General features: G+C 39.1%; 1 protein-coding gene across 2 annotated transcripts in view; it reads left to right on the top strand.

Moving 5' to 3' along the window:
* TOGARAM2 (TOG array regulator of axonemal microtubules 2) overlaps positions 1-22,039 on the top strand; it is a 63,251-nt gene extending 41,212 nt beyond the window's left edge. For both annotated transcript variants that reach the window (XM_083356886.1, XM_083356885.1), the window contains exons 13-20: positions 398-633; positions 1,265-1,423; positions 1,509-1,626; positions 2,004-2,107; positions 5,360-5,558; positions 6,234-6,450; positions 11,378-11,464; positions 18,836-22,039. In XM_083356886.1, the coding sequence (XP_083213012.1) occupies positions 398-633; positions 1,265-1,423; positions 1,509-1,626; positions 2,004-2,107; positions 5,360-5,558; positions 6,234-6,450; positions 11,378-11,464; positions 18,836-19,092 (1,377 nt within the window). In that variant the 3' untranslated portion in view covers positions 19,093-22,039. The remainder of the gene's footprint in view (positions 1-397; positions 634-1,264; positions 1,424-1,508; positions 1,627-2,003; positions 2,108-5,359; positions 5,559-6,233; positions 6,451-11,377; positions 11,465-18,835) is intronic.
* The last annotated feature ends 2,758 nt before the right edge of the window (positions 22,040-24,797 follow it).

Here is a 24,797-nt window from a genome sequence, read left to right on the forward strand (position 1 = left end):
AAGAGCCAGTTGGGTGTTGTGGTTATGGTGCTGGCCTAGAAACTAGGAGATTGTGAGTTCTAGCCTTATCTCTAGCCAGCTAGGTGACCTTGAGTCAGTCACTCTTTCTCAGCCCACTTCACCTCAGAGAGTTATTGTTATGGGAGAAACACAAGGAAAAAAGTACTATGTATTTTTGCTGCCTTGAGTTACTTATAAAGTAATAAAAGTGGGATAAAAATTTAATAAGTAAATAAAACAAGAGATACTAGTTTTAGACATCTAATCCATGGATTTTGCATATTGCTGAATTTTGGAGTCTTTATTTGGATAAGAAAATAGCGCTGTACTGATTCTCTGGCTGTTGTTCTTTACCATTTGCAGAAGTAAATAATATCATATGACTTTCTTTTATCAGGTTAGCAACTTACGATCTAAAGTATCTAGGTTTGCTATTGGGACCCTTGCTGAATTGTTCAAAGCTATGAAGAAGCACATGGATCAAGAGGTTGAGGAGATTTCTCGAGTCCTGCTTCAGAAGGCAGGGGATACTAGTGAATTCATCCAGAAAGCAGCTGACCAGTCCCTGGGGATCATGGCACAGAGTGTGACTCCAACACGAGCAATGACAGCCCTCATGGCCAATGGAGTGAAGTATGTACAATGCCTTTTAATCTGAAATCTCAATCCTTGCTGGTCTGTGGGCATGAGCAGTAAGTGCTAGCTAGAATTTACAAAAAAATAATATTGCTGGAGGTGATAATTCCATACCTCTGAATTATTAGAGTAATTTGGGAAAATGTATAACTCTCCAGATGTAGCTGACTGTGTAGCTCTTAGCATTCCTCACTATTGAACGTGATGAAGGGAGACAGTGTTATAGGATGCAAAATTTTCCCTATCGCTGCAAAAGGATGGCTGAATTTTTCTGTATGAACCTACAAGTGGAAACCAGAAATTTGGCTTAGCATTCGGTTCTTTGCTCCTGTGCTTATTCCATTTGTCCATGACATGGAGTAGCAGAGAAAAATAAAAAAGAACACTATGCAACCCTGTAAATTAAGCTGGAAATTTCCTTTGCCATCATGATGGACTGTGTCTCCTTTCCTTTGGGAAAGTATTTTCCCGTTCATACTCAAGATGCTGTAGGATAAATGAAGTAGGTGTTGTTGATCATGGTGAGCTAGAAGAACTGTTTCTATCAGCCCACACCTTGGCAGGTTTCTACTTTGGCATGGAGACAAAATATGCCCTGTTTCTGACAGCTGTGATCATTTTGTTGCAGCCACCGAAACCCCCTCATTCGAAAATGTGCTGCTGGACACTTATTGACAGTCATGGAACAAATTGGGGCTGAGAAACTGCTCTCGGGCAATCGGGAGAGTACGGAGTTATTAGTGCAGACATTAGTGAAGATGGCTCAGGACTGCCATCAAGACACAAGGTAATAGCAGGAAGTGCCATCTCCTTGATGAAGACAGAATTTTCTTCTCCAGTGGTCTTAATAAGATTTCCTTTTACTCAATTAGGTCTTATGGCCGGAAGATGCTGAACATGCTTATGTGTCATTCAAAATTTGATGGCTATTTGAAACAAAATGTACCATCACGTGACCTGCGGGATGTCATGGCTGCAATTAAACAAAAAGTAAGTATGGAAGCCCAGGGACAACCTTGGAAATGCGTAAATTAAAAGGGGAATTGGAAGATCTGATACTATACATGGGCATAGAGTGAACAATTGAGTATGTTTCAGAAATGACATAAAAAAGTAATATACCACTAGCATTCACCTATAGCATTATTTTCTTAAGTCTGCTTTATTAAATACACCCCAACTGGCAGAGTTCACACAGCGTAGTACATTCACCATGGTTTCCAAGCTACAATGGCTGGTTTTGTATAACATTCTTAGTCCAAATTAGCCAAATGGTTTAACATGAAGTATAAATCAGTTGGCAAGAAAAGGTGGGTATTTGTAATTGACTAGAATGTTAAAATGACTGTGTGACTTTATCTGTATAGGGGACAGAAGATTCAGCCTCTCAAGCAACTTCTGCCAAAAGTTACCGAGGATCAAAGAATGGCAGTTTGACAATCTCACTGGACATCCTGTCTTCGGGCGAAAGGTATGGTGGGGACCATTATTTGCTTCTGTGATTAGCTGGATGTTGGATTTTGGAAAAACACATAGCATGTCACTGGGAGACATGCTGTTTTTTTTTTTTAAAAAAGGTCAGGTGCCTGTTATATTCTACATGTACGTTGAGAGGCCAGAGTCAAGAGAAAAGCTTGTTCCTTTTCTGTAGCCTTTCCTTTGCTGTTGTTTTAAGCACAATTCATTTGCTTGAGATGCTTGATGTTTTCCTCATAGTTCATGCCATTGCTGAAAACCCTTAATTTAGGAGAGAAGACTGATATGTGAAAACTTTTGTCTGTCCTCGAGAACAGGGCTCTTCAAATGTGGCAACTTTAAGACTTAAACATGGCTGGACAAAGAATTCTGGGAGTTGAAGCCCACAAGTCTTAAAGTTGCCAAGTTTGGAGATCCCTGCCCTAGAACAGAGCTTCTGCATCCAGACAGCACACCTTCAAGTAACGTTTAGATGTCAGCAAAGCTTTATTTGACTGTGACTCTTTGCTGCCCTTTGATAAGCACCCAGACTTATTGTATATAGGGTGCTAATCCTCTTCTCTTTTCTCTAGAATGCGTATAAGTTTTCTTGAAAGTCAGCCATCTCAGAGAAGCAAATTGCCAGCCAAATTTACCATTTGTCTTCCCACTCTAGCTGCAGAGAGAGTTTGATGGCTTGGGGAGAATGTTTTGGAAATACACACTGCCTGCTTGCCCTTTGCTGCTGAGCTCCACACCTGGTGAAAGCCATCTCTCTTGGCACTGAGTGAGCGACACCCTCTGGATGGCATTGCCTGGGGCATGAAATTACAAATTTTAGCAATTAGCAGGACTAGTAACAATTACAGAGCAGCAAGGAGTAAAGAAAAGCAGGATATGTTTTACAGAAAGAGAGAGAGAGAGAGAGAGAGAGGGAAATTGCTAATTCATTACTGAGGAAAATTTTTGGAAATATTTTAGATTCTGTGTTTTTAATCATATGAAATCATTTGCACAACCAAGAGTAGAGTTTTCTTCTTTTCTCTGTTCTCCAGATTTACTGTTCAGATTTAGAACTTGTTCTTTTTCTCTGTGGTCCCCCTTTCTTTTTACCCCCATTTCCTTTCTATAATTCACACTCTTATTGTTGTTGTGAGCTGGATATGAGTTCTTTAGCCTCTTCCAGAAGGCTAAAAGGATATTTCATCCAAAAAAAAGTATGAGAAAAGGGACATATAATGGACAAATAAGAGACAGTCCTTCGTGGAGGGGTAGAATCCATTAAGTCATAATAATTTCTGTCTCCTGCTTTTATATTCACCACGTTCATCTGAGAACTCAGGCTGAGCATCTACAACTTTTTAATGCTATTGGGTCTCTGACAAAAAGAATAGCATGCCCAATCCTATATTAAGTCAAGGGGACAAACAGATATGTTTGAAGGAGATATGACTGGATGTACTCTTGCCCTTGATTGGTCACTCTGTGGTGAAGATTGAGCTGTTCCAGCATGTTTCCCTCTGCAAGGCAGAAATCATATTAGATTGGAACATTTCTAGACTTTGAATATATCCAGGCCATTATTTGGCCATGGCTTACAAAGACCCCATCCTATTAAAAAAATTGAGATTGTTAACACCTCAGTATAGGTGGCAGAAGTCCTTACCGGCTTAAAGATGTTGATGGTCAGATCTTTATTTAAGAAGCTTCTTCAACCTATTGCAGCAGTCACAGGTCATTGTTCAATATCCCATGTTTAACTGAGCTGAAGGAGAAGGCTGTGGCAGTGTAAAAACTGAGAGAGAAAAGAGTTTATCCAGACCTTTTCAATCCAAATTAAGTCCTGGATTTGGCATACAGATATCTTTGGTCACTTTGATAAAAGGTCTGTGTAAAGCGAGAGACGGGAAGTGAGTCCCCCATTAATATTTCTGGATCTCTCACATCACCTGTTTGTACAATTATCTTTTTCAAGCCATAAGTTGGAGACATCAATTTATGGAGATTCCACTCTTGTCACTTTTGGTGGCTTTTGAAAATGGCATAGGCAAACATCAGTTCCATCTTTTGGAATTATCCTATAGATACGAATCTATCTTTATTTATTTATTTATTTATTTATTTATTTATTTATTTATTTATTATTGTTTGTGAAACCCTTGGGTAGGATCATATGTAGGTTTGGAAACTTTTATCAGAACTACAGTATGCTGATGATATTGATCTGTACTTGACTTTTCCTAGAAATTCAGGGCTGGCTTCTCAAGAACCCGCAAGGGACTGAATGTGAAAGAATAAAACTAAGCTGAATTCATCCAAGATGGAATTGCTGTCATTTCTATGGGACAGTCTTTAGGATTCATATGATATGCTTGTTTTGGATGAAACAAGTTCACAATCTAAAGTCCTCCTGAATCTAGTGTGCACACTGGAAACACAGAAGATCTGTGCCAAAAGTACCCTTTTATCGGCTTTGGTTGATAAAGCAATTGTGTCCCTACCAGTGGAAGAATGATTTGCCTCAGTTACATAGTAATCTCAAATTTGATTTAGGATAATGCATTTTTGTGGGCCATTTTGGAAATTGCAGTTAGTCCTGAGTATAGTGGGCAAATTGAAGTTCCTCAAAAATCATCCCTATGTTGAAATTCCTACCCTTCATGTCAGTTTATTATTAAGACTAATTAAAACACTTACCTTGCTGTGGAAAATCTTACACAAGTTTAAGTCCATGAAACTTATAGCACTGCCTGCTTCTCTATAATCTGCTCCATACCCTCAGGACTTTTGCAGATCCCATTAGAGATGTGTCAAACATTAACATCTCTCCCAGTTGTCTTGGAGAGGAGGCTTTTAACAAGCCACCATTTGCCAATTTAGAGTGTTTAGAGGTTTTTTTAAAATGTTACTAGTTTATTGACTTGTTTTTGATTGGATATATATTAAAACTATATATCCAATCAAAAACAAATTAGTTAGCTTGATCTTTTATCTGCTGCTCAGAATCACTGAGAAATTAGTGGCTATACACTTGTAAACTCAAGGAAATAAATTAAAAGAATCTCATCTCCAGCTTTTCCTAATTTACCATACTATTCTGAACTTGATTCAGAGTCTTCCATCCTGCATCTGGGATGACTCATGAAGGTTAAGTGAACATTGTTTAACTTGCATGCTATATTTGGCACATCAGGGCTTGATAAAATTATTTACTGTAATATCATGTTTCAGAAATATGGTGAAAAGCTGTTCACTTTTCCAATTCCAGGTCCACCATGGATGTTCTTAATTTCTCACAACCTGCAGCTCGTGGCTCCTCACTTCGCAGCGTAGAAATAATGGAGCAGCTGAAGGAGTTGAACAAACAGCTTGTGGCCAAGGAATTTCAGATACGAATAGATGGAATAGCCTTACTAATGGACCATTGCAAGAAGAACCCATACTTTGTCTTGTCAAATATTGTGCAGGTATCCATTATGAAAACCAGTAACCTTAATTAAAATAAAAGTTGCAAGGGAAACACCATCCTAGCATCCAGCCAGATGAATTAATTTTATTCTTTTTTTTACTTTTCTCCAATTTATTATTTTTTATGAAGAATTCTTTATAATAGTTGGGGCACATGGACTCTCCTTGTTGGAGATCCAGTTCTGCTTTTTCTTGTTAACTGTTTAAACATCAGGAGTAGAAACAGTTTTGCTTTCATCTCATGGAGAGACTGATACTAATAGTCTGTCAATTTAAAACTGCTTCCCATAGTAACAATAGAATATTTCCTCTACCTCTTTTTCCCACCTTGAAGGTAAGACAACTTAGAAGGGAGCTTTCTTTCATACCGTATAACATCCTTAATGACCAAGTTATCCTATTATACCTTAAATATTAACAGTTCTACTTTCACATCTGTGATCTTACACTAAATGTGACTCTTGGTGAATGAATTGGAGGATGGTTTGATTTGTTGCAAATGACCTCTATTAGCACTCGATAAATGAGGGTGAATACAAGAGATATTTGTCTGGCAAAATAAATTAAAGCAAATTTTCATGTACTGGCTCATAACGTGTTGGACAAATTCCCACATTTTCTGTGTTTGATATTTATGGTAGAATTTACTTGCTTATTTTTTTTATTGTTAACAGATTTTTGATACTTTTACACTGAGGCTTCAGGATTCCAACAAGAAGGTGAACCAGTATGCATTAGAATCAGTTGCCACCATGATTCCAGTGCTTAAGAATGGCTTTAATCCAGTCCTGTTCTCTGTGGTGACTATAGTGATGGACAACTTAAACTCAAAGAATTCTGGGATTTACAGTGCGACAATAAAGGTTCTAGACACAATGATTACTTATTTAGGTAACGGTTATCTACTTGCCAGTTATGTCTATTTTTGGGTTTGCTGTGATATCATATCTTTCAGCCCACCAGATAAAAAGACTTACAGAATTTTAAAGAAAGCAGAAATGCATAGTTTTGGGAACATACATCTTTTGACTTACAAATTACATTCAAAGGTCTCTCAAATTGCAGATCTCAGCATATAAGTGCATTTCATTTAACATAACTTTAGGAAACGTGATTTAGAGCAAAACTCTCCACAATTTTAGTTAACAGTGGTAGAATAGCTCTCTCTCTCTCTCTCTCTTTCCTCTCTCTCTCTGTATGTGTGTACATGTATGCACATGCCTTTAAATCAGTGTTGACTCCTGATGACTGCCTGGACAAGTTCCTGCAGTTTTTATGGCAATGTTTTTTAGAGGTAATTTGCCATTCCGTGGGGTTGAGAGAGAGAAACTGGCCCATCTCGGGCTCTATAACACTGCCATCTTTTACTTCCTCTAAATTCTTATATGAAAATGAAATTGTATATATATATGGGATTGGGGGAATGGAGTATTGGATTTGAAATAACAAAGGCCTTTGTAGTGAATTATTGCAGATTGGTGGAAAATGATGTCCTATTAAAAGTTGACACTGCAGTAAAAACACATCCTTGGGTGCTATAGCTATGGAGCTATCTCTGTACTGTTCTTTGTAGGGTAGTCTGGATTCTCGTGTTTGCTTGAGAGGTCAGATCTGCATATGACTTAGAATTAGGCAGTAGAATCATGAGAAGCTAACAAAATAATTTTAGATTGCAGAAGTGGAACATCACCTTGATGCTCCACCATGTAAAATTCAGTGCTAATAGAACACTAAATCATCTCTTTTTTATGACTATTTTTAACTGAATAGAGTATAAAAGAAGGTTCCTACATGCAATTTGATGTAATTGCTACTCGATTCTGCTACTCCATTTCTCAATTGGCAGCATGAATACAGATAAAGCATGGGCATGCTATGGATCCTCTTTATTAAACAATGCCATATACAGGTAGTCCTTATGTTGGTTGCTTACCCACATTCTAAATTATGGCAAACCCTTTAAAAGGACCTGGATTCAAAGTGGCGATGGCTGTCCCTCCCATGGTCATGCGATTGCATTGTGGACACTTGGCAACCAGCCCATATGTATGTCTATTTGCAGCATCCCATGGTCATGTGAATGTGATTTATGACTTTTTTTGCTGGAAATTGGGGTATACTTCTGGTTTCCAGCAAAAAATACTTGTAGCAAACAATGGGCTCACTTAAGGACCATGGTATTCATCTACTGATTGTGGCATTCACTTAATGTCCACATTTGCTTTACAACTACCACAAAAAATGGTAAAACTGGGTATGGTCACAATGATGACAAGTTTAATGACTGGCACAACTTACTATCATAATTGCAGGCTCAGTTATGGCCATGAGGATTACCTGTAATGGGACCTATCTCTGTTATATTGCCTAACCCAGGGGTCCTCAAACTTGGCAACTTTAAGACTTGTGGACTTCAACTCCCAGAATTTCTCAGCCAGCAAATTCTGGGAGTTGAAATCCACAAGTCTTAAAGTTGCCAAGGTTGGAGACCCCTGGCCTAACCAATGGACAGGATATTCCCTGAAATTTCAATGACCTCAATTTTAATGACCTTCTGAAAGATGTTAAAAACTTGCTCTTCCATTAATCATTGGATATGGGTATCAGCTAGATTTAATACAATGACTGCTTTTTTATTGGACCTTTATCCTTGTACATAATGCTGTTTGTTTTTAATTATTAATGTGGATGTCTGATTGATAGTTATCTTCTCATAGTCACATCTTGACTAGGCAGCCTTATAAATTGTTATATATTTTTTAAAATTAAGCTTGGTAAGTTTGAACCCTGGTTTGCTTTTTCATTGCTTACTATTATATGAAGACAGGTTTTTTTAGTTAGTGTATGGTTCCATGTATCGTGCAAATCTAGAAATTTCAGGGACAAGGTTATGTGCATTGTGTGAATATAGCCCATGAGTTATTTTTGCTCTTGATTTGAGGACAATCTCCCAAATAAACTTCTTCTGTGCTGGCTTTATAGAAGTCCTAAGTTATGAGCTTCATCCAGCTCATTCTCCTATCTCTAATCCATAAATATCTCCAATGCGTACTCTTCTTCTTCGAAGGAAATTTATAGTTTACTGAGCTCATTTCTGTAGAACAAACAAGCATAAATCCATGTCTAAATGACGGCTTCTTTCAAACATTGTTCTCTAAAAGCAGAAATTGCAATTGCCAATAACTAAAAAACCAAGGACTGCTGTAAATTTCATACCACATAGATTTATATCAATATGAAAATGCTGTACTGGGTGAATAGGCCAGACATATTATAGGATTTCATGAATCACAACTGAAGTTAGTACTAACATACAAATGTCCTAGTAGATTTACTTATATCCAAACCATGTCATATTTCTGCCTATATTGAAGAACATGAGTACTGAATTTAGAATCAGAAATTAATTTTACTGTGTTTTAATTCAGAGGGATAGCTAATGTGTATCATTGTAAATATTGTTGAACTACAGCTCCCAGCTTCTATAGGAAGCACTATCAATGCTGGGAGAAGCTATTACTTGTACTTCAGCAACATGTGCACAGGTTGCCTATACTTAGCTACAGGCTTGAGCATCTACAGAGAATATTCTCCTTTTATCTAAACTCTTTGGTTCTTTTACACTGGACCCCAGTGGATTACTTCTGACAAAAATAACCCTGATAGTGCAATTAATTCCAAAAATGTCCATCAATATTTCTATTCTATATTACATCATCTATGGATCCTTTAGGAGCTTTGACCACAAGAGGACAGTATGTGTATATATTTCTTTGTCTTTCAGGGAATGTATGATTGTCATTTATAAGTATGGGGTTCATATGACCTTGGCAATCACAGGTTCTAGATGTTACTGGACAGAATATTTTTGGATTTGAAAAATATAATGAGTTCTTAATAACTAGCTTTTTTAGTTTTTGAAATTGAATAAAATATAGAAACCTTCCTTATACTGATTTTATGAAAAGGCTATTTGAATCAAAATATCAGATGGAGAGAGAGAGAGAGAGAGAGAGCAGCAAGAAAAATAGCTTAATATAATCATCGACATCAGCAATAGTTTTAAGATATACAATTAGATTTACATTTGCAGAAAGGTCCTGTTTGCATGGATGCAAGAACAAAACTCATTCAAAAGGAAGTGTTCTCTGACTGTATTTCAGAATTTGAGTTTTTTCATCTGGTACCTGTTTTCTCACTTTGTGAAGGCTGGCTGCAGAAGATTAAAAAAAAAACACCACTGCTGTCAAACATTACATCCCCCCATTTCTTGACCTTCTGGAAAAGCAGCTCTAAATTAATCTCCTACCAATAGCTTTTTGGGGCTTTCATGATTCTCAGATTTTTGAAATGTACAGCACATCTTTCTTCAAGACAAAAAAAAAAGAGAGAGAGAGAGAGAGAGAGGGAAATGTACCTTGCTTTACTTTAGAATGAGTTTTGAAAGTCAGTCTTACAAGTGAACTAAAATCTTTAAAGATATTAATAAGGGGGCAATGATCATCAATAATTAACACCCACTCTCCACATTTGACATTAGCACTTCAAAGCAATTGTTCTTCCTGCTGCAGCAAATGGTGATACCTGCCATTAATCACTAAAAGGACAAAATTTCCTGGCTCAGAACATCATCCTCTTCCTCATGACCATCACAATGGATGGCATTGATCAGAGCACGAATTTTTTGCTCCTTGCTATTTTGTTCTCTTTAATTCTTTGATTCTTTTTGGCTGCGTAACCTGGGAAGGAACAAGTTAGGAAAATAATCTTTTTTTTAAAAAAATCACCTGCCAACACATCAACACTTGTCACATTTAATTAATGTGTATTTATTTGCTGTACCATTTCCCTCCATCATGATGGCTTGGAATAGATTCCATTTAAAATCAAGTGGGCATGTTATCTATTCACTGAAGGATGAAACCTGGATCATTGTTAAATGCCTGATCCTGGCTTGTCAAAAGCCAGCTAACATACAATCCCCCCAAAATGACTTCTAATAGTATTGGTTGTCATCTGAAGCAGGAATTCCATAGTCCTAAGGCAATCCACCAATGCTACTTCATATCTCTTTATAAAGTGGCATGGAAGAACCATAGGTCATACATCTTTTGCATCAAACACTTGCATAATCGCTGAAAGAACTTTTAACAAAAAGATAATGCTCCATCTTAAAGAATTGTAGATGCTGGTTTGAGGACATTGTTCAATAAAATAAATAGTTTGCTTGTAAAGGCATACTGAACAAACAATGTTTCTTCGCTATGCTTTTAAAATATCATTATTTAAAATAGCTTGCATTTTTAAGAGTGTGAAATGGATTATTGCAAGGAACGTTGATTACATTTGAATGTGCTGGGAGAAGAATGTCTGGCCAAGCAGGATCCACTGAAGCCTAGTTTGATTATTTGCAAGCAAAAGCTTCAATGTTATGATGATAAAAATGTTTCTGTAATTTCTGCTTGTCAGTTGATTTCACTGAGTGTCAGAGACAGAATGTTCATACATTAGTCATATTCCTTCAAGCTCAATACTTCTCCAAGCCTTCAATTTAATTGAATTAGTTACTGGGGATTCTGGTTATTGTGGTCCCAACACATTGGAAGAATGCAAATTGGGGGAGATTAGCATAGGTTTATGAAGGATAGTAGCTTGTAGCAACAAATCTAAATTTGCAAAAACAATTTCTTCTCAATTAAAGCACAACAAAACATGAAATTGTTCATTGTTTATTATGTTGTAGCTTGTGTAACTTCCATGTTCACTCTTCAGTGGTCAATAGTAGTTTGCATCTAAACAATATGTTTGTCCCTTTCAGATAACCTATTGCTGCTTCAAATATTTGCCAGCAGAGTGCGTTTTCTCACTGGCCGAGCTCTGCAGGACATCACGGATCGTCTGGCAGGTCAGAAAAGACTATGTTTGGTGTGGAGTTTCTTCTGAACAATATTTCTGATAACAGTAGGAGACAAAGAGCTCCTTTATTCACAGCTCAAGCTAGCATATTTCTATTTACAACTTTTCAAACTTGAAATGAGAAATGACTGCTTATGGGCCAGCACTTTCTCTGGAGGATCTCTGGCTTATTAGCACAGACATGTCTCAGTCTTAGAGGTGTTGTTTCTAGCAACATATTGGCAGGACAGTCACTTTGAAAAGATTGGTATCAAAGTAAGTTGAATCAGTTGGGCTCATGACTCCAAAATAGGGAAGAATATCTTGCAAAAACATATATATGATTTAAATGTTGTCCCATTCCATTTGTTAAGGGTATTCAGCTGAGTTTATTTCCAAATAAAGATACAAAAAAATTTTCTGCAATTTTCTGTGTCGGTTTTATGAATATTGGATAAAATCAAATATTCCATTTAATTTGCATTTTAGATACAAACCAATAAGTAGGTGTTGTTTCTACTAGCATTTTCTTTCCCCTTTATTCTTTGAATTTTAATATAACAGTTTTTCAATGGAAAACAATGAAGAAACCATTGAACAAAGTAATTGATATAAGCATTGACAAGAAGTCTAAATTAAAATACAATATAAAAGTTTAGACACATAGCCATGGTTTAAGAATTTTTTTTCTTAACAAGGAATGAGAGAAAGAAGAGATGATGTGGATAGAACATTCTCAGTAAAATAAACCATGGTTTCTTGGACCAAAGTTGTTATGTCCTTTCCAGGAATTTGGATGACTCAGGAATTATTTCTGAAAATTGGTATCTTGCCCCTGCCCCAAACCAATTGCTACAATCTCTTTGATCGATTGGACAACAGAACCAAAAGTTTTCCAGGGGTCCAATCCACAGCTGTATTTAGCTGAAGTTAGATCACAAACTTGTTATATCAGAACCCCAAAATTTAAATTAGTTCCTTCAATATATGCATCCTAAAGCTTATCATGATGTTCTTCATTGGCCACTGAGATGTAACCGGACTCTAGATATCCTCATCAGATATCACTAAAAGGTCACTGGCATCACTGGTGTTTGACTCTTAGAGTACCCTTTAGCTTAGCTTTGCAGCTTAGTAATTTGATATGGACATTTTAAATAAGTGTCTATTTGAAACAGATAACCAAGCCACCTATTAGGCTGTAAATCAATCACTAAAAACAAGCAGCATTCAAGAGCTATATTTTTTCCTCTAGGGGAAAAAAAGCACTGAAGCCACAAAACTGCAATAATGATCATTTAAGATCAGCAGAACTTCCATTTAGTAAAATTACCAAATGGCTTTATAATAAAAGAGTATCTACCCTAGTCCTCTAATCCCTAGTTTTATACAGTATAAATGATGTGGCACAACAATGACAGCACAGATTTATTATTGATGTATACTTTCTCAATTTCTGGTGTTTTTTTACTGCTTATGGAATAATAATAATAATAATAATAATAATAATAATAATAATAATAATAATAATAATAATGATGTTGGAAGGGACCTTGGAGGTCATCTAGTCCAACCACCTGATCAGGCAGGAAACCTTATACCATTTCAGGCAAATAGCTGTCCAGTCTCTTCTTAAAAACCTCCAGTGTTGGAGCATTCACCACCTCTGGAGGCAGGTTGTTCCACTGGTTAATTGTTCTAACTGTCAGGAAGTTTCTCCTTAGTTCTAGGTTGCTTCTCTCCTTGACTAGTTTCCATCCATTGCTTCTTGTCCTGCTTTCAGGTGCTTTGGAGAATAGCTTGACTCCCTCTTCTTTGTGGTAGCCCCTGAGATATTGGAACACTGCTATCATGTCACCCCTCACCCTTCTCTTCATTAAACTACACATACCCAATTCCAGCAACCGTTCCCTATATGTTTTAGCCTCCAGCCCCCTAAACATCTTTGTTGCTCTTCTCTGTACCCTTTCTAGAGTCTCAACATCTTTTTTACATCGTGGTGACCAAAACTGGATGCAGTATTCCAGGTGTGGCCTTACCAAACCATTGTAAAGTGGTATTAGTACTTCACTTGATCTTGATTCTATCCCTCTGTTAATGCAGCCTAGCACTGTGTTGGCTTTTTTGGCAGCTGCAGCACACTGCTGGCTCATATTTAAGTGACTGTCTACTAGGACTCCGAGATCCCTCTCACAGTTACTACTATTGAGCAAGGTACCACCTATACTATACCTGTGCATTTGATTTTTCCTGCCTAAATGTAGAACCTTACTTTTTTCACCATTGAATTTCATTTTGTTAGATAGTGCCCAGTGTTCGAGTCTGTCCAGATCCTTCTGTATCTTAAGCCTATCTTCTGGAGTATTGGCTATTCCTGCCAGCTTGGTGTCATCTGCAAATTTGATGAGTTCCCCATCTATCCCCTCATCCAAGTCGTTAATGAAGATATTGAAGAGCACTGGGCCCAGAACAGAGCCCTGGGACACCCCACTACACACTTCCTTCCATGTAGATGCAGTTCCATTGAGGACCACACGCTGAGTACGGCCTGTCAGCCAGCTACGAATCCATCTGGTGGTGATGCTGTCTAACCCACATTTTTCTATCTTATCAAGTAGTAGGTTGTGATCTACTTTATCAAATGCCTTACTGAAGTCCAAGTAAATTATATCTACAGCATTCCTCTGGTCCACTAATTTTGTCACTTGGTCAAAGAATGTAATAAGATTTGTCTGGCATGATCTGTTTTTGACAAACCCATGTTGACTTTTAGTGATGACTTTGTTTTCATCAAGGTGTTCGCTGATTTGTTGTTTGATTATCTTGTTTTACAATGAGCAATGAATTTAACATACTGTACGTTGTTTCAGTAATTCTAACATCAACCATATAAGATAGGTCATTGTTATCTCACATTGCAGGCTAAGTGACAACAATTTCTTTAACGTCACCATTAGGCTCATAGTTGCAATGAGAAGTCACAACAAAAATGACACTCAAAATTTAGCCAGTGTCTTTCCTTCCTCCTCTGATGGAAGGTATTTTTCAGTCTAGTCCAATCATCCAGGAGTCTAAGCCAAGTGTATCAGGTTGGGAAAAGCTGGTGTTTTTAACTTACACAATCTGGTGTTCCACATTCCTAAAGCATGTGAAGTAGGATTAACAACAAAACTATTTTCTTAATTCATTTAAGGTTTTTTTTTTTAAAAAAATAACCAAATATCAATAGTCAAAGCTGCTGCTGACATACAAAGTACCCTTGTGCAGAATTCCACTGAGCTCCCCAAAATAATTTTTAAATATTCAAAATATATTTTATGTATAGTTACATAACAGAAGGAATTCACAAAAATGTAGATTCAAATCACATTTATGTACAGTTTTTGTTTCCAACATATTTTTATTTTCCTAGCTTTTAAGTTTGCACATTTCTTTAGTAGTCACAAGTATATTATTGATATTAGATCTCCTCCAAAAAAAAACTTCCGAAGGCAAGCTGGTCCATTGGTTAATTGTCCTCACTGTTAGGAAATGTCTCCTTATTTCTAGGTTGCTTCTCTCTTTGATTAGAATAAAATACAATAGAATAACAGAATTGGAAGGGACCTTGGAAGTCTTCTAGTCCAACCCTGATCAGGCAGGAAATGCTATACCAGGGGTCGGCAACCTGAAACGGTGAAAGAGCCACTTGCAACCATTCCCTCACAAAAGAAAAAAGTGGGAGCTGCAAAATGTGCGTGCGCATGCATGCATGCACAGAACAACAAGCTTCATTGAAGAGTGGAGCCTAAGGCAAGATGTGCACTGGTCCTGCCCACCCCCCGTCCAGCTCTCTGCAGCTCAATCCAAGGGTTGCCTCTGGCTTAGCATCTTCTGCGACTTCACACGCGAAACCACTTGCTCTTTCATACCCTGCCACCACCCAGCAAATGGGGCAACCAAGGTGGTAATTTCCCTGGCATTCTGGCGCTCGCCTGCCTCCCCTCCCTTGCCTGCAAACTCCTGCTGCCCCCGCCTCTCCACCAAGCAACACCCGCCAGCTCCCAGACACCTTGTGAGTTGCCCTCCAGAATTGGTCAGCTCAGAAACAGCACAAACCCGCCACCTTTCCCCTGGTCCCTTTTTCGCTGCTATCCTCCCGGCCATCGCTTTGGCATGTGCCGAGCCCGCCTGGCTCCCTTTTCCACAGCGCTTCCTTTGTTCCCCGCCGAACTTCCAACTCCCACCCATGCCCGGCTCTTGAGGCACCGCTCACAGAAGAGCAGCCACCCGGCACCTCTTGCCACATGGTGCCTCCTGTGGACAGCCCCATCCACTTTCCTCCGGCTGGGCAGAGCGGTTTCCCAGGATCACCACCTTTTGGTAGTGCACAAACAGCATTGCCCAGCAGCGGCTCCAAGGCCAACCGAACGCAGGGGGAGAAGGTTAGTAGTAGGGGGAGGGAAGGAAAGGGTGGGTTACTGCAAGGCAGGTGGGCCGAGCAATAAAGAGCCCGCCCAGGAACACTGCAACTACAAATGGAGTGTGTGGGTTCCAAACATACAACTGAACATAAGCGCGTACCCTGGGCGTCCTTTGTTTTGCTTCTTGGGTGGAGGAAAAGGTATCGGAGGTGCTTTTGCTAAGCTTGACTCCTCGCGTGGCTTCGATTATGGTACCGGGCACACGTGTCCTGCTTTGGCGTGAACATTGCCAAACATATGTGAAATTTAATTCCCAAATAAAAACAACATCTCTGAAGTAATGAAAGTACCTCTCTGGGAAGAATCGGAGTGCGAAGTGTTTTTCTTCACAGCTTGCACCTCCTTCTTCTGCTGCTGGCAGCATCGCCCACACCCACTTGCTGAGTACTGCCTGCCCCACCGCTGTTTGTGCAGTGACCTGGAGGCATCCCGACCCCCATATGGGGATCCGCCTGGCTCTGTCACCCCGTTCTCTCAGCTGCTGGCCTGAACAAAGGAGGTGGCGGAGGCTTGCAGAGCTGCTGCCTTCGGCTCCTCTTCATTCAGGCCATCCAGCCTCCGCCTTCCTCTTCTCTTAGCTGCCTGGCCCGAATGAAGAGGAGCTGAGGGCAGCAGCTCTGCAAGCCTCTGTCGCTGCCCCCAAACGAAGAGAAGCCGAACAGGGCAGCAGAGGCTGGATGGCCCGAAAGAAAAGTAGCCGAAGGCAGCAGCTCTGCAAGCCTCCATCACCCCCTTCATTCAGGCCACGCAGCTGAGAGAATGGGGCAGCGGAGGCTGGATGGCCTGAAAGAAAAGCAGCCAAAGGCAGAGGCTCTGCAAGCCTCTGCCACCCCCTTCGTTCGGGCCAGGCAGCTGAGAGAACGGGGCGGCAGAGGCTGGATGGCCCAAAAGAAAAGCAGCTGAAGGCAGCAGCTCTGCAAGCCTCCACAGCGCCCTTCTCTCAGCTGCCTGCCCCGAACGAAGGGGGCGGCAGAGGCTTGCAGAGCTGCTGCCTTTGGTTCCTCTTCGTTCAGGCCAGCCAGCTGAGAGAAGGGGATGGCCAAAAGGCAGAGGCTGACAGGGGAAGCTTCTGAGACCCCTGGTGGGACCCCCTCGGGCTAGCAGAGGTGGTGGTGGAGCAGGACAAGGGGAGACCTGCCAGGCAGGGAAGCGGCAGGCCCGGGGCACCCCGAGACTGGCCGCCCCCACCCACGCAGCAGGTAGAAAAAGGGCCCACTCACCTTTCCAGTCCTCCCGTCTCTTCCTCCGCTTCCTCCGCTGCTGCCACGTGCAGTCCAAAGAAGCAAAGAGATTTGTGGGCAGTCCCACAAACGACTTGTGGGCAGTCCCACAAACCAAAGAAGTTCAACCAATCAATTCAAACTTTGGGAGGTTTTTTTTGTGAGCAGTTTGAATTGATTGATTGAACTTTTTTAGTCCCACTTTTTTTTGGAACTGCACATGATGGAGGAGGACTTGGGAGCCACAGGAGACGGCTTAAAGAGCTGCATGCGGCTCCGGAGCCGTGGGTTGCCGACCCGTGTGTTATTCCATTTCAGACCAATGATTGTCCAATCTCTTCTTAAAAACTTGCAGTGTTGGAGCATTCACAACTTCTGGAGGCAAGTTAATTGTTGTAACCATCAGGAAATTTCTTCTTAGTTCTAAGTTGTTTGCCTCCTTGATTAACCATGACGATTGTCTTTCTTGGATGGCCTCATTCTACATAACTATGCCATGTGGCTTTTGAGGCAAAGTGGGAGAGACCAGACACTGATCAGATGTGTTGTGTGTCCTTCTCACCACAGAGCACTGTGTTTTATTTAGCTACGTTTCACCTGATTTTTTTTCTAACTTGGAGCTGGTGCCTGCTCCTCAGGCAATGTGCTGCAGGGGTACATAATTTGTATATTAGTTTGTGGCACCCTGTCAATAGTCAAAATCTCAAATAAATAACAACAATACAGGCATTATAAAGCACTAAAGAGTTTGTTTAAACAGTCATACCTTATTTTCCATTACCTGAAAAAAGTTTCCATGGATATTTCCATGGGGACTAATTTCAAGAATTTTAACAATTGTGCAAGATTACTTGTTCTATTATAAATCTTATTTCAGCTGTTGATAACTTTATTAGAAAAGATGAGCCCATGTTCTCTCTCTCCCTTCAAACCACTTTATGACTCTACCGCTATGGTCTATTGATACAGTCCAGTTGGCAAGGACTGCCTATGTAATCAATCAAGGAATGGACAAAATGCAGCAATGAGGAAAAAAACTGCCACTATTACTAACGCAGATAGCAGATTATTATCTTGAAAGATTTCCCTTGTATAAAAAGTATTGATGTTACCTTACACCAACATATGAAAATAATGGGCTAAAATTTAAATAAATAACAGTTATTGCTATCTATTTAATTGTAGAATACTATTAATACTTATATGAGGAGAATACAGTGGTACCTCGGTAGCCAACTGCTTTGAAACTCATCAGATTTGGTACTCAATATATTTTGATGTGAAAATTTTGTCCTAGTACTCATTGTTTGTTTGGTACTCAGTGCAGAAGCTAGAATTTGTTAATGTCAGCTGCTTTGTGACTCACTACATTATTCGTTATGGGGGAAAAAATTGTTTGGTATTCTTTGTTTTTGGTACTTATTGTACCTCCCAGAACCAATTAACAATGAGTACCTAATTACCACTGTAATTGCAAACATAACTAAATAAGCAGTTGTTTATTGAAAAGGAAATTGACTTAACAGTTTTTCAAATTTCAGTGCTATGAGTGTGATCACAAAAGTGAGCAACTATCTAGTTACTATTTTCTCAATCTTGACCACAAAGTATGGACTTTAATTCCCAGAATTCCTGAACCAGCCAAGGTTGAGAAACACCGTTCTTGTTACTTAAAGATCTGCAATCTTCTGCTTTCAGGTCTTGTGGCTGTTGTTTATCCACGAAAGCCTCAAGTTGTGGAACGTCACATCCTTCCTGTTCTCTGGTATTTCCTGAGTAACATGATTGGCAATGGGGTATTACCTGGGAAGAGTGGAAACGTGAGAACTGTGGTCTCTAAACTCACTAAAAGCTTGCACAAACAAATGGGGCTGAAACTTGAGGAATACGCTTGCAACCAACCACAACATGTGATCAAACTGTTTCAAGATCTTCTAGATATGGATCTTCACTGAAGAGAGCCTGTTACAGTTTCTGGAACAGTTATAGTGGGACATTTCAAAGAGGAGCAAAAATGGATAATGATACAGAACTTGTCATTACTTAACCTTTTTATTTTTGAGTCTCCTGTTGAAAGCTTTTAGTAATAACCTACAATGGAAAATGTATATAATATATTTTGCTGTAGAATTAAATCATCTATTTTTTTTAAGGTTTAAGCTCCTCCAATTTTGACCCATAGAGATTTCCTCAATGACAATAATGCATAAATGGCACAACTGTAACATTTATAGATGTAAAAAAAGAAATTTATTTATGTAATATACGTTTGTCAACATTATGTGATAAAGTGATAGAGGTAAATTTTAAACCATAACAGTACCTCTACCACTATGGATTGCCAGTTAGAGAAGATGAATATGACCATAAAAAAGAGGACAGCCTAAGCAAATACCAATTTGTGGTAGCTTCCAAACTTTCTGTGAGCTGCCCAGTAAAGTTATTCCTTAGGTGGTTACTGGAAAAAAATTGTGAAAGGAAGAAGAGGAAATCTGAATATAAATGCTGGACACAAAATGCATAAGAAATATTCTAAACAATATTTTTCTTCCATTCAGTTGGCCTGTTATAGAGGAGATGATACACAGTTCTTCCACTTAGCACTGGCATTTCTTTATTCTTTTTTAAAAGCCATCAAAGAGAAAAAAATGGAACACCATGTAAGGTAGGTTTGGTTGCTGTCTGGAAGAACCAAGAAAATCTCATTTATCTCATACTATGTTAGGAACTCAAGATGATATAACTTGTCACTACTTTTTGTTCATTGTTTCTGAATCTGCCTCCCCTCACTTAATTAGCAAAGTATCTATACAGTGCTTCTTTTAGTAATACAATACAGTAGAGTGGTTTGGAACATCTGGAATTGTCTGGTTGTGCTCTAGAAGCACTAGCCTTCAGCAATGATTTCCACACTGATTCTGAAATACTGGAAGTCAAAATTAATCCCTGCAGAATTTCTATATGGACAGCTGTCACTTGCTAACATGGCATAAATGTTCATCATCATTAGATCAATATTTTTAAAAGTAAAATGTTTTAATTATTAAAAATACATTTTAGCCTTCATTTATTTGCATTTACATTTTGATCCTCAATTTTTAAAAGGCATTAAGTGTCAGCCCCAAAGGATAGATCAAGAAATCAATGCCATATTGGTCAAAAATTACTTTTATTAGAACAGCCACAATAACAGGATCTTGCAAGTCTATATGTGCTTCCCACTCTCTCATTTTATATCCATGTGAGTTAGGGATGGGTTTATCTGAGGCATTTTCTCAGATTAATTTCTTGTAATGGATGTAAGCCACACTTGTCTGATCATTGACTTGGAAATGGATCTTTCCTTTATCCTTCAAGGCCATTCCCTGTTGTCTCTACATTAACTTGAGAGTGAGGTGGGAAGGATTATCTGAATGAAAATATGCAACTAACCTGGGTATTTTTGTCTAAACTAGCAGTAATCAGCAGTAATTAGTACCAGAGGTTTCTAAGTGCCCTTAGACTGCTAATAGTTTGCCTCTCATGAATGTCTGGAACACAAAAAGCTTTCTGCCTTAGTCTAAATGTAAGGCCAAATGAAGTGTTCCCTCAAATCAGACCCAAAGCCTATATATCCTTTGGGATAGGGAAGGGGAGAGCATAAGTGGAAAGTGAATGCAATTCTAATAATAATCAAGTTCCTTATTAAAGTCTTTGACAAGATAAGAGCAAAAGTATTTAAAGAAAAACTCAAGTGATGCTGGTGTTCTTTCTTGTGACTTTTTAAGAGATTCACAAAACCAAGAGGGAAAGGAATGTGTCAGTTTGGGGTGAATTGTTATAAACACACTGAAGATATTCAGCTGTACCTCACCACACCAAGCCATGTCAGGAATACTGTGGAAAGCTTGAATCAATATCTGAAGGCTCAGGTGAAATAAACCCAAGCTAAATACCTATCTCCAGGATTAATTGCTGTATGTCAATAAACAGGGCTTTTTTTCTCATAGAACACTCAGAACGGAGTTCCGGCACCTTTTTTGGATGGAACCTTGTAGGGTAGGCAAGGCAGGTTGTATAACATGTGTGAGTTCCGGCACCTTTTTCTTTTACAAAAAAAGCACTGTCAATAAACATCTGAAGACATCAGTCCCAGTAGTTACTCTGAATGTTAAGCCTCCACAATAAGTTAGTTTCTGGAACTTTTCTTGGACTCTTGGATACTGCCTAAACAAAGGTGAAGATGTGGCTGTGTGTGTGTGCCAAATGCCTACCTGGACCCAGATTCTGATAACTGATGCCCTAATCTCAATATATCTGGATTACTGTAACATGCTTTATTTGAGATAATATTTGCAATATTTGGAGAAGCTGCTAGTCCCACTACGTGGAGCAAATCAGCCTCACGGGATATCTAAAATTACTTTTATTGAGATTGATATAATCACAGAATTTTCAAGTCTTCTGGTGCTGTATGTCTTCTTAAGTAAATTAGGGAGGTGTCTATCTGAGCTGGTTATGAATGTTATTTGGCAGTTCTGGACTTTAAAATGTTTCCGATCCTTTTGCTTAGAAAACAGTTCTTACATATTTCCATCAAGCTCATCTTCCTTATTCTCTACAGAAGCTGTAATGGTCCAAGATGTGCTGCTGCTGAATCAGTCCTACTATTGTAGGGCAGCACCACTTCTAATAATTTTTGCACTGGTTACCCAGGAGGTTTCCAAAATCAGCTGAGTCTGCACATCTAATAAGAACATCTCAAGAGGTTTTGCTGAAAGCCTTCAATTTTTGATGGGCATGGACGAGGTGACCTTTTCCAAGGGAAGTGCTCTGTGCTTTAAATCTCTTGTGTGTGTGTGTGTGTTTTGTGAAATCCCCTCCCGCTTCATGTTCTGTGAGGCTGATAAAACAATGCTATTCTAACTTTTTTAAAAAATTCCATTTATATCCCGCCCTTCTCCGAAGACTCAGGGCAGCTTACAAGCTTAGCAGTAGCCTTCATTCCATGTATATGCCTGCTTATTAGGGCTTTCACACACACACCCCAAGCGGCATTATTACAAAGTCAGCTTAATTGCCCCCAACAATCTGGGTCCTCATTTTACCTACCTCGGAAGGATGGAAGGCTGAGTCAACCTTGAGCCTGGTGGGATGCGAACCTGCACTAATTGCAGGCAGCTGGTGTTACTCAAGGAGGCATTAGCCCACTGCTCCACCAAGGCTTGCTGATTGTTTAATGGCATCCACCCTGGAGTGAGTTAATTAATCTGAAATGCTACTTGTATGTGACTATGCCACCCACATTCTCTGGACTAGTGTGAGCTACCCAATCTATACATGAAGTAATGCCAATGTGGAATTGCAATTGTGAAAATTTGGCACAATTATACAGTAGAGCAACTCTTTCCTTAGTGCCGTTCACTTTAAATTCATAAAGGGGAAAGCAAGACCGTCTGTGCTCTATAAACTTATTAGGTGCATGTACAAAGACTCTTGGCAATTTCTAGGTGTATAGCAGTTTTGGGTCTTCTCAAAATCCCATGTACTTGGGCAAGACTAGGTTAAATTCTCCTTCCTCTCTAAATTCACATTGTGCGGCTTATGAGTTGACTATGCATATAAGAGGAAAACAACCATTGTTTGAGTCCCAATCTCCCTTAAGTAGCTTTCTGCTCAGGAGATACTCCTACTAATGGAAATAGACAGAAGTCAGTTTTATTAACAGTATTTCCTTTTTTAATGCAAGGTGAAACGGAGAAGGCAGAAGGAGAAGTCAGTGCCAGGAAACAGCCTATTTCCTTTGGACTGGAATCTTTTCTGGGAATAAAAAGACTGCTCAGGGTTGGGTGGAGGAAACAGATGGGGGTTAGATGGAGTGCCAGGATCTGCAAAAGAGAATTGGCAAATGCTTCCTACTGCCCTTGATTCTCTTCTAAAATAGTTATTTCAGATAGGATGAGCCAGAGGCACCTACTGACCCATCCACACTATGTGAAAGAGAGGTGGGGGGAGGGAAGGAGAGAGAGACGGGGGGGGCAGGGCGGGGAAAGTACATATGGAGGAAGAGGAAGAGAAAAAGAAAAGCAACAGTAGCATTTTCTATTTTCTATTGCTGGGGTTTCATTTTTTGGCAAGGGGTTCAGAGAATTTGTTTTATCTATTAATTAATTAGTTTGCTATTCCACCTTTTGCCACCCTAAAACCTGCCTTGCAATTTCTGAAGTTTTATTATTTACGTAAAAAGAATCCTGTTCTGCTGCCTCATTCTCAGGATGCCTGAAAACATAGAACTGTTATAATCTGGATCTTTCTTTTTGAAGAGGCATTATGAATCACCATCACAGTTACTTAGCACCGCCACAAAAGGATCAGTAAGTGTCAGGACAGTTTAGTTGGCAAGAGTTGCGCAAAGGCTTAGGTTTCATCAGCCTCTGCTAGATTTATCCTGTTGACAAACAGCGTGTGCCAGTTTCTGCTCCAATTTTCTTGTTTAACCTTCACAAGGACACAACAAGCAGGATTAGACATATATACACACAGATATGCATACTCACATGGGAACAAACACACACATACATGCAATTACACACAGTACAGAAAAAAAGCAGTTCCACTCACACAGAATACACATAACGGTATAATTCAGAGTGTGGAAATGTAGAAGAAATCTTTGGTTAACCAGTTTTAAATTGTCTTGTTATTATGCTGCTACATCCCATTTTTTTCTGAATAAGACAAAGAGCAATAAGAGCATAAATGTAATATTTTTCTTACAATGAATGTGTATTAAAATGGAATTGAATTTCAAACTGGGCTCTCAATTATTTGTTCCGTTCCTACAGATTAATTTTGAAATGGCCTTTTAACTTTGAAATGGCACCTTGGATGATTTTGAGACAGTCAATATCTCTCACTCCAACCTATTTCAGAGGACTGTTACGAGGATAAAATAGAAAATCCCTCAAGATTACCTTGAGCCTCCAGTGGAAAGCAGATATAAAGGGAATAATAAAATGAATAATAATCAGGAGAAGGAAAGACTGAAGAATAGGAAGAAAAACAAAACTATGCCAGACCACATGCTGCTAATAGTAGCATACAGCCCTTAATACCTGAAAGATCAAATAAGGCTTGAAATATCAAATAAGCATATTGATAAGAGTTCTTGGGCCCCAAATAGGCAAGATCAACATTTTATATATTAAGGAAAAATACCAATTTTTAAATTGCATCCAAGAAATGCAATTTTTGAGGCACTTCTCTCTGAACGAGTTACATTATTCAGAACATTGAAACAGAGGTTCCAATTCCATGTTCAAAATTTATGTACATGCAGTTTGCATATGCATGAAATATGTTAGGTGGGAGAAAGAACAAAGGAACAGATGGCAAATGACCTGGGAGAGCTTTTCTGGAGATTGTAGAAAACATCTAGCTATCAGAATAGTCCATATTGGGCTAGATGGAAAATGAGTCTGATTCTGTAGACTTGACTTAGGAACCATCTTTCTATTCTCCAAAGACATTCAGCCTACCCAAACTGAAATTTGAGCCAACAAATTTACAGGCAGTCTTAAATCTTGTCATTTCAAGCACAACTTCATGGAAAGAAGATTTGTTATATGGGGAAGTCTACAATGGGAAGTTTTAAGAAGGAGATCTTAGTAGTTATTTCTGT

Source organism: Vipera ursinii, assembly GCF_947247035.1.
Source record: "Vipera ursinii genome assembly, chromosome: 1".
Classification (NCBI taxonomy): Eukaryota; Metazoa; Chordata; class Lepidosauria; order Squamata; family Viperidae; genus Vipera; species Vipera ursinii.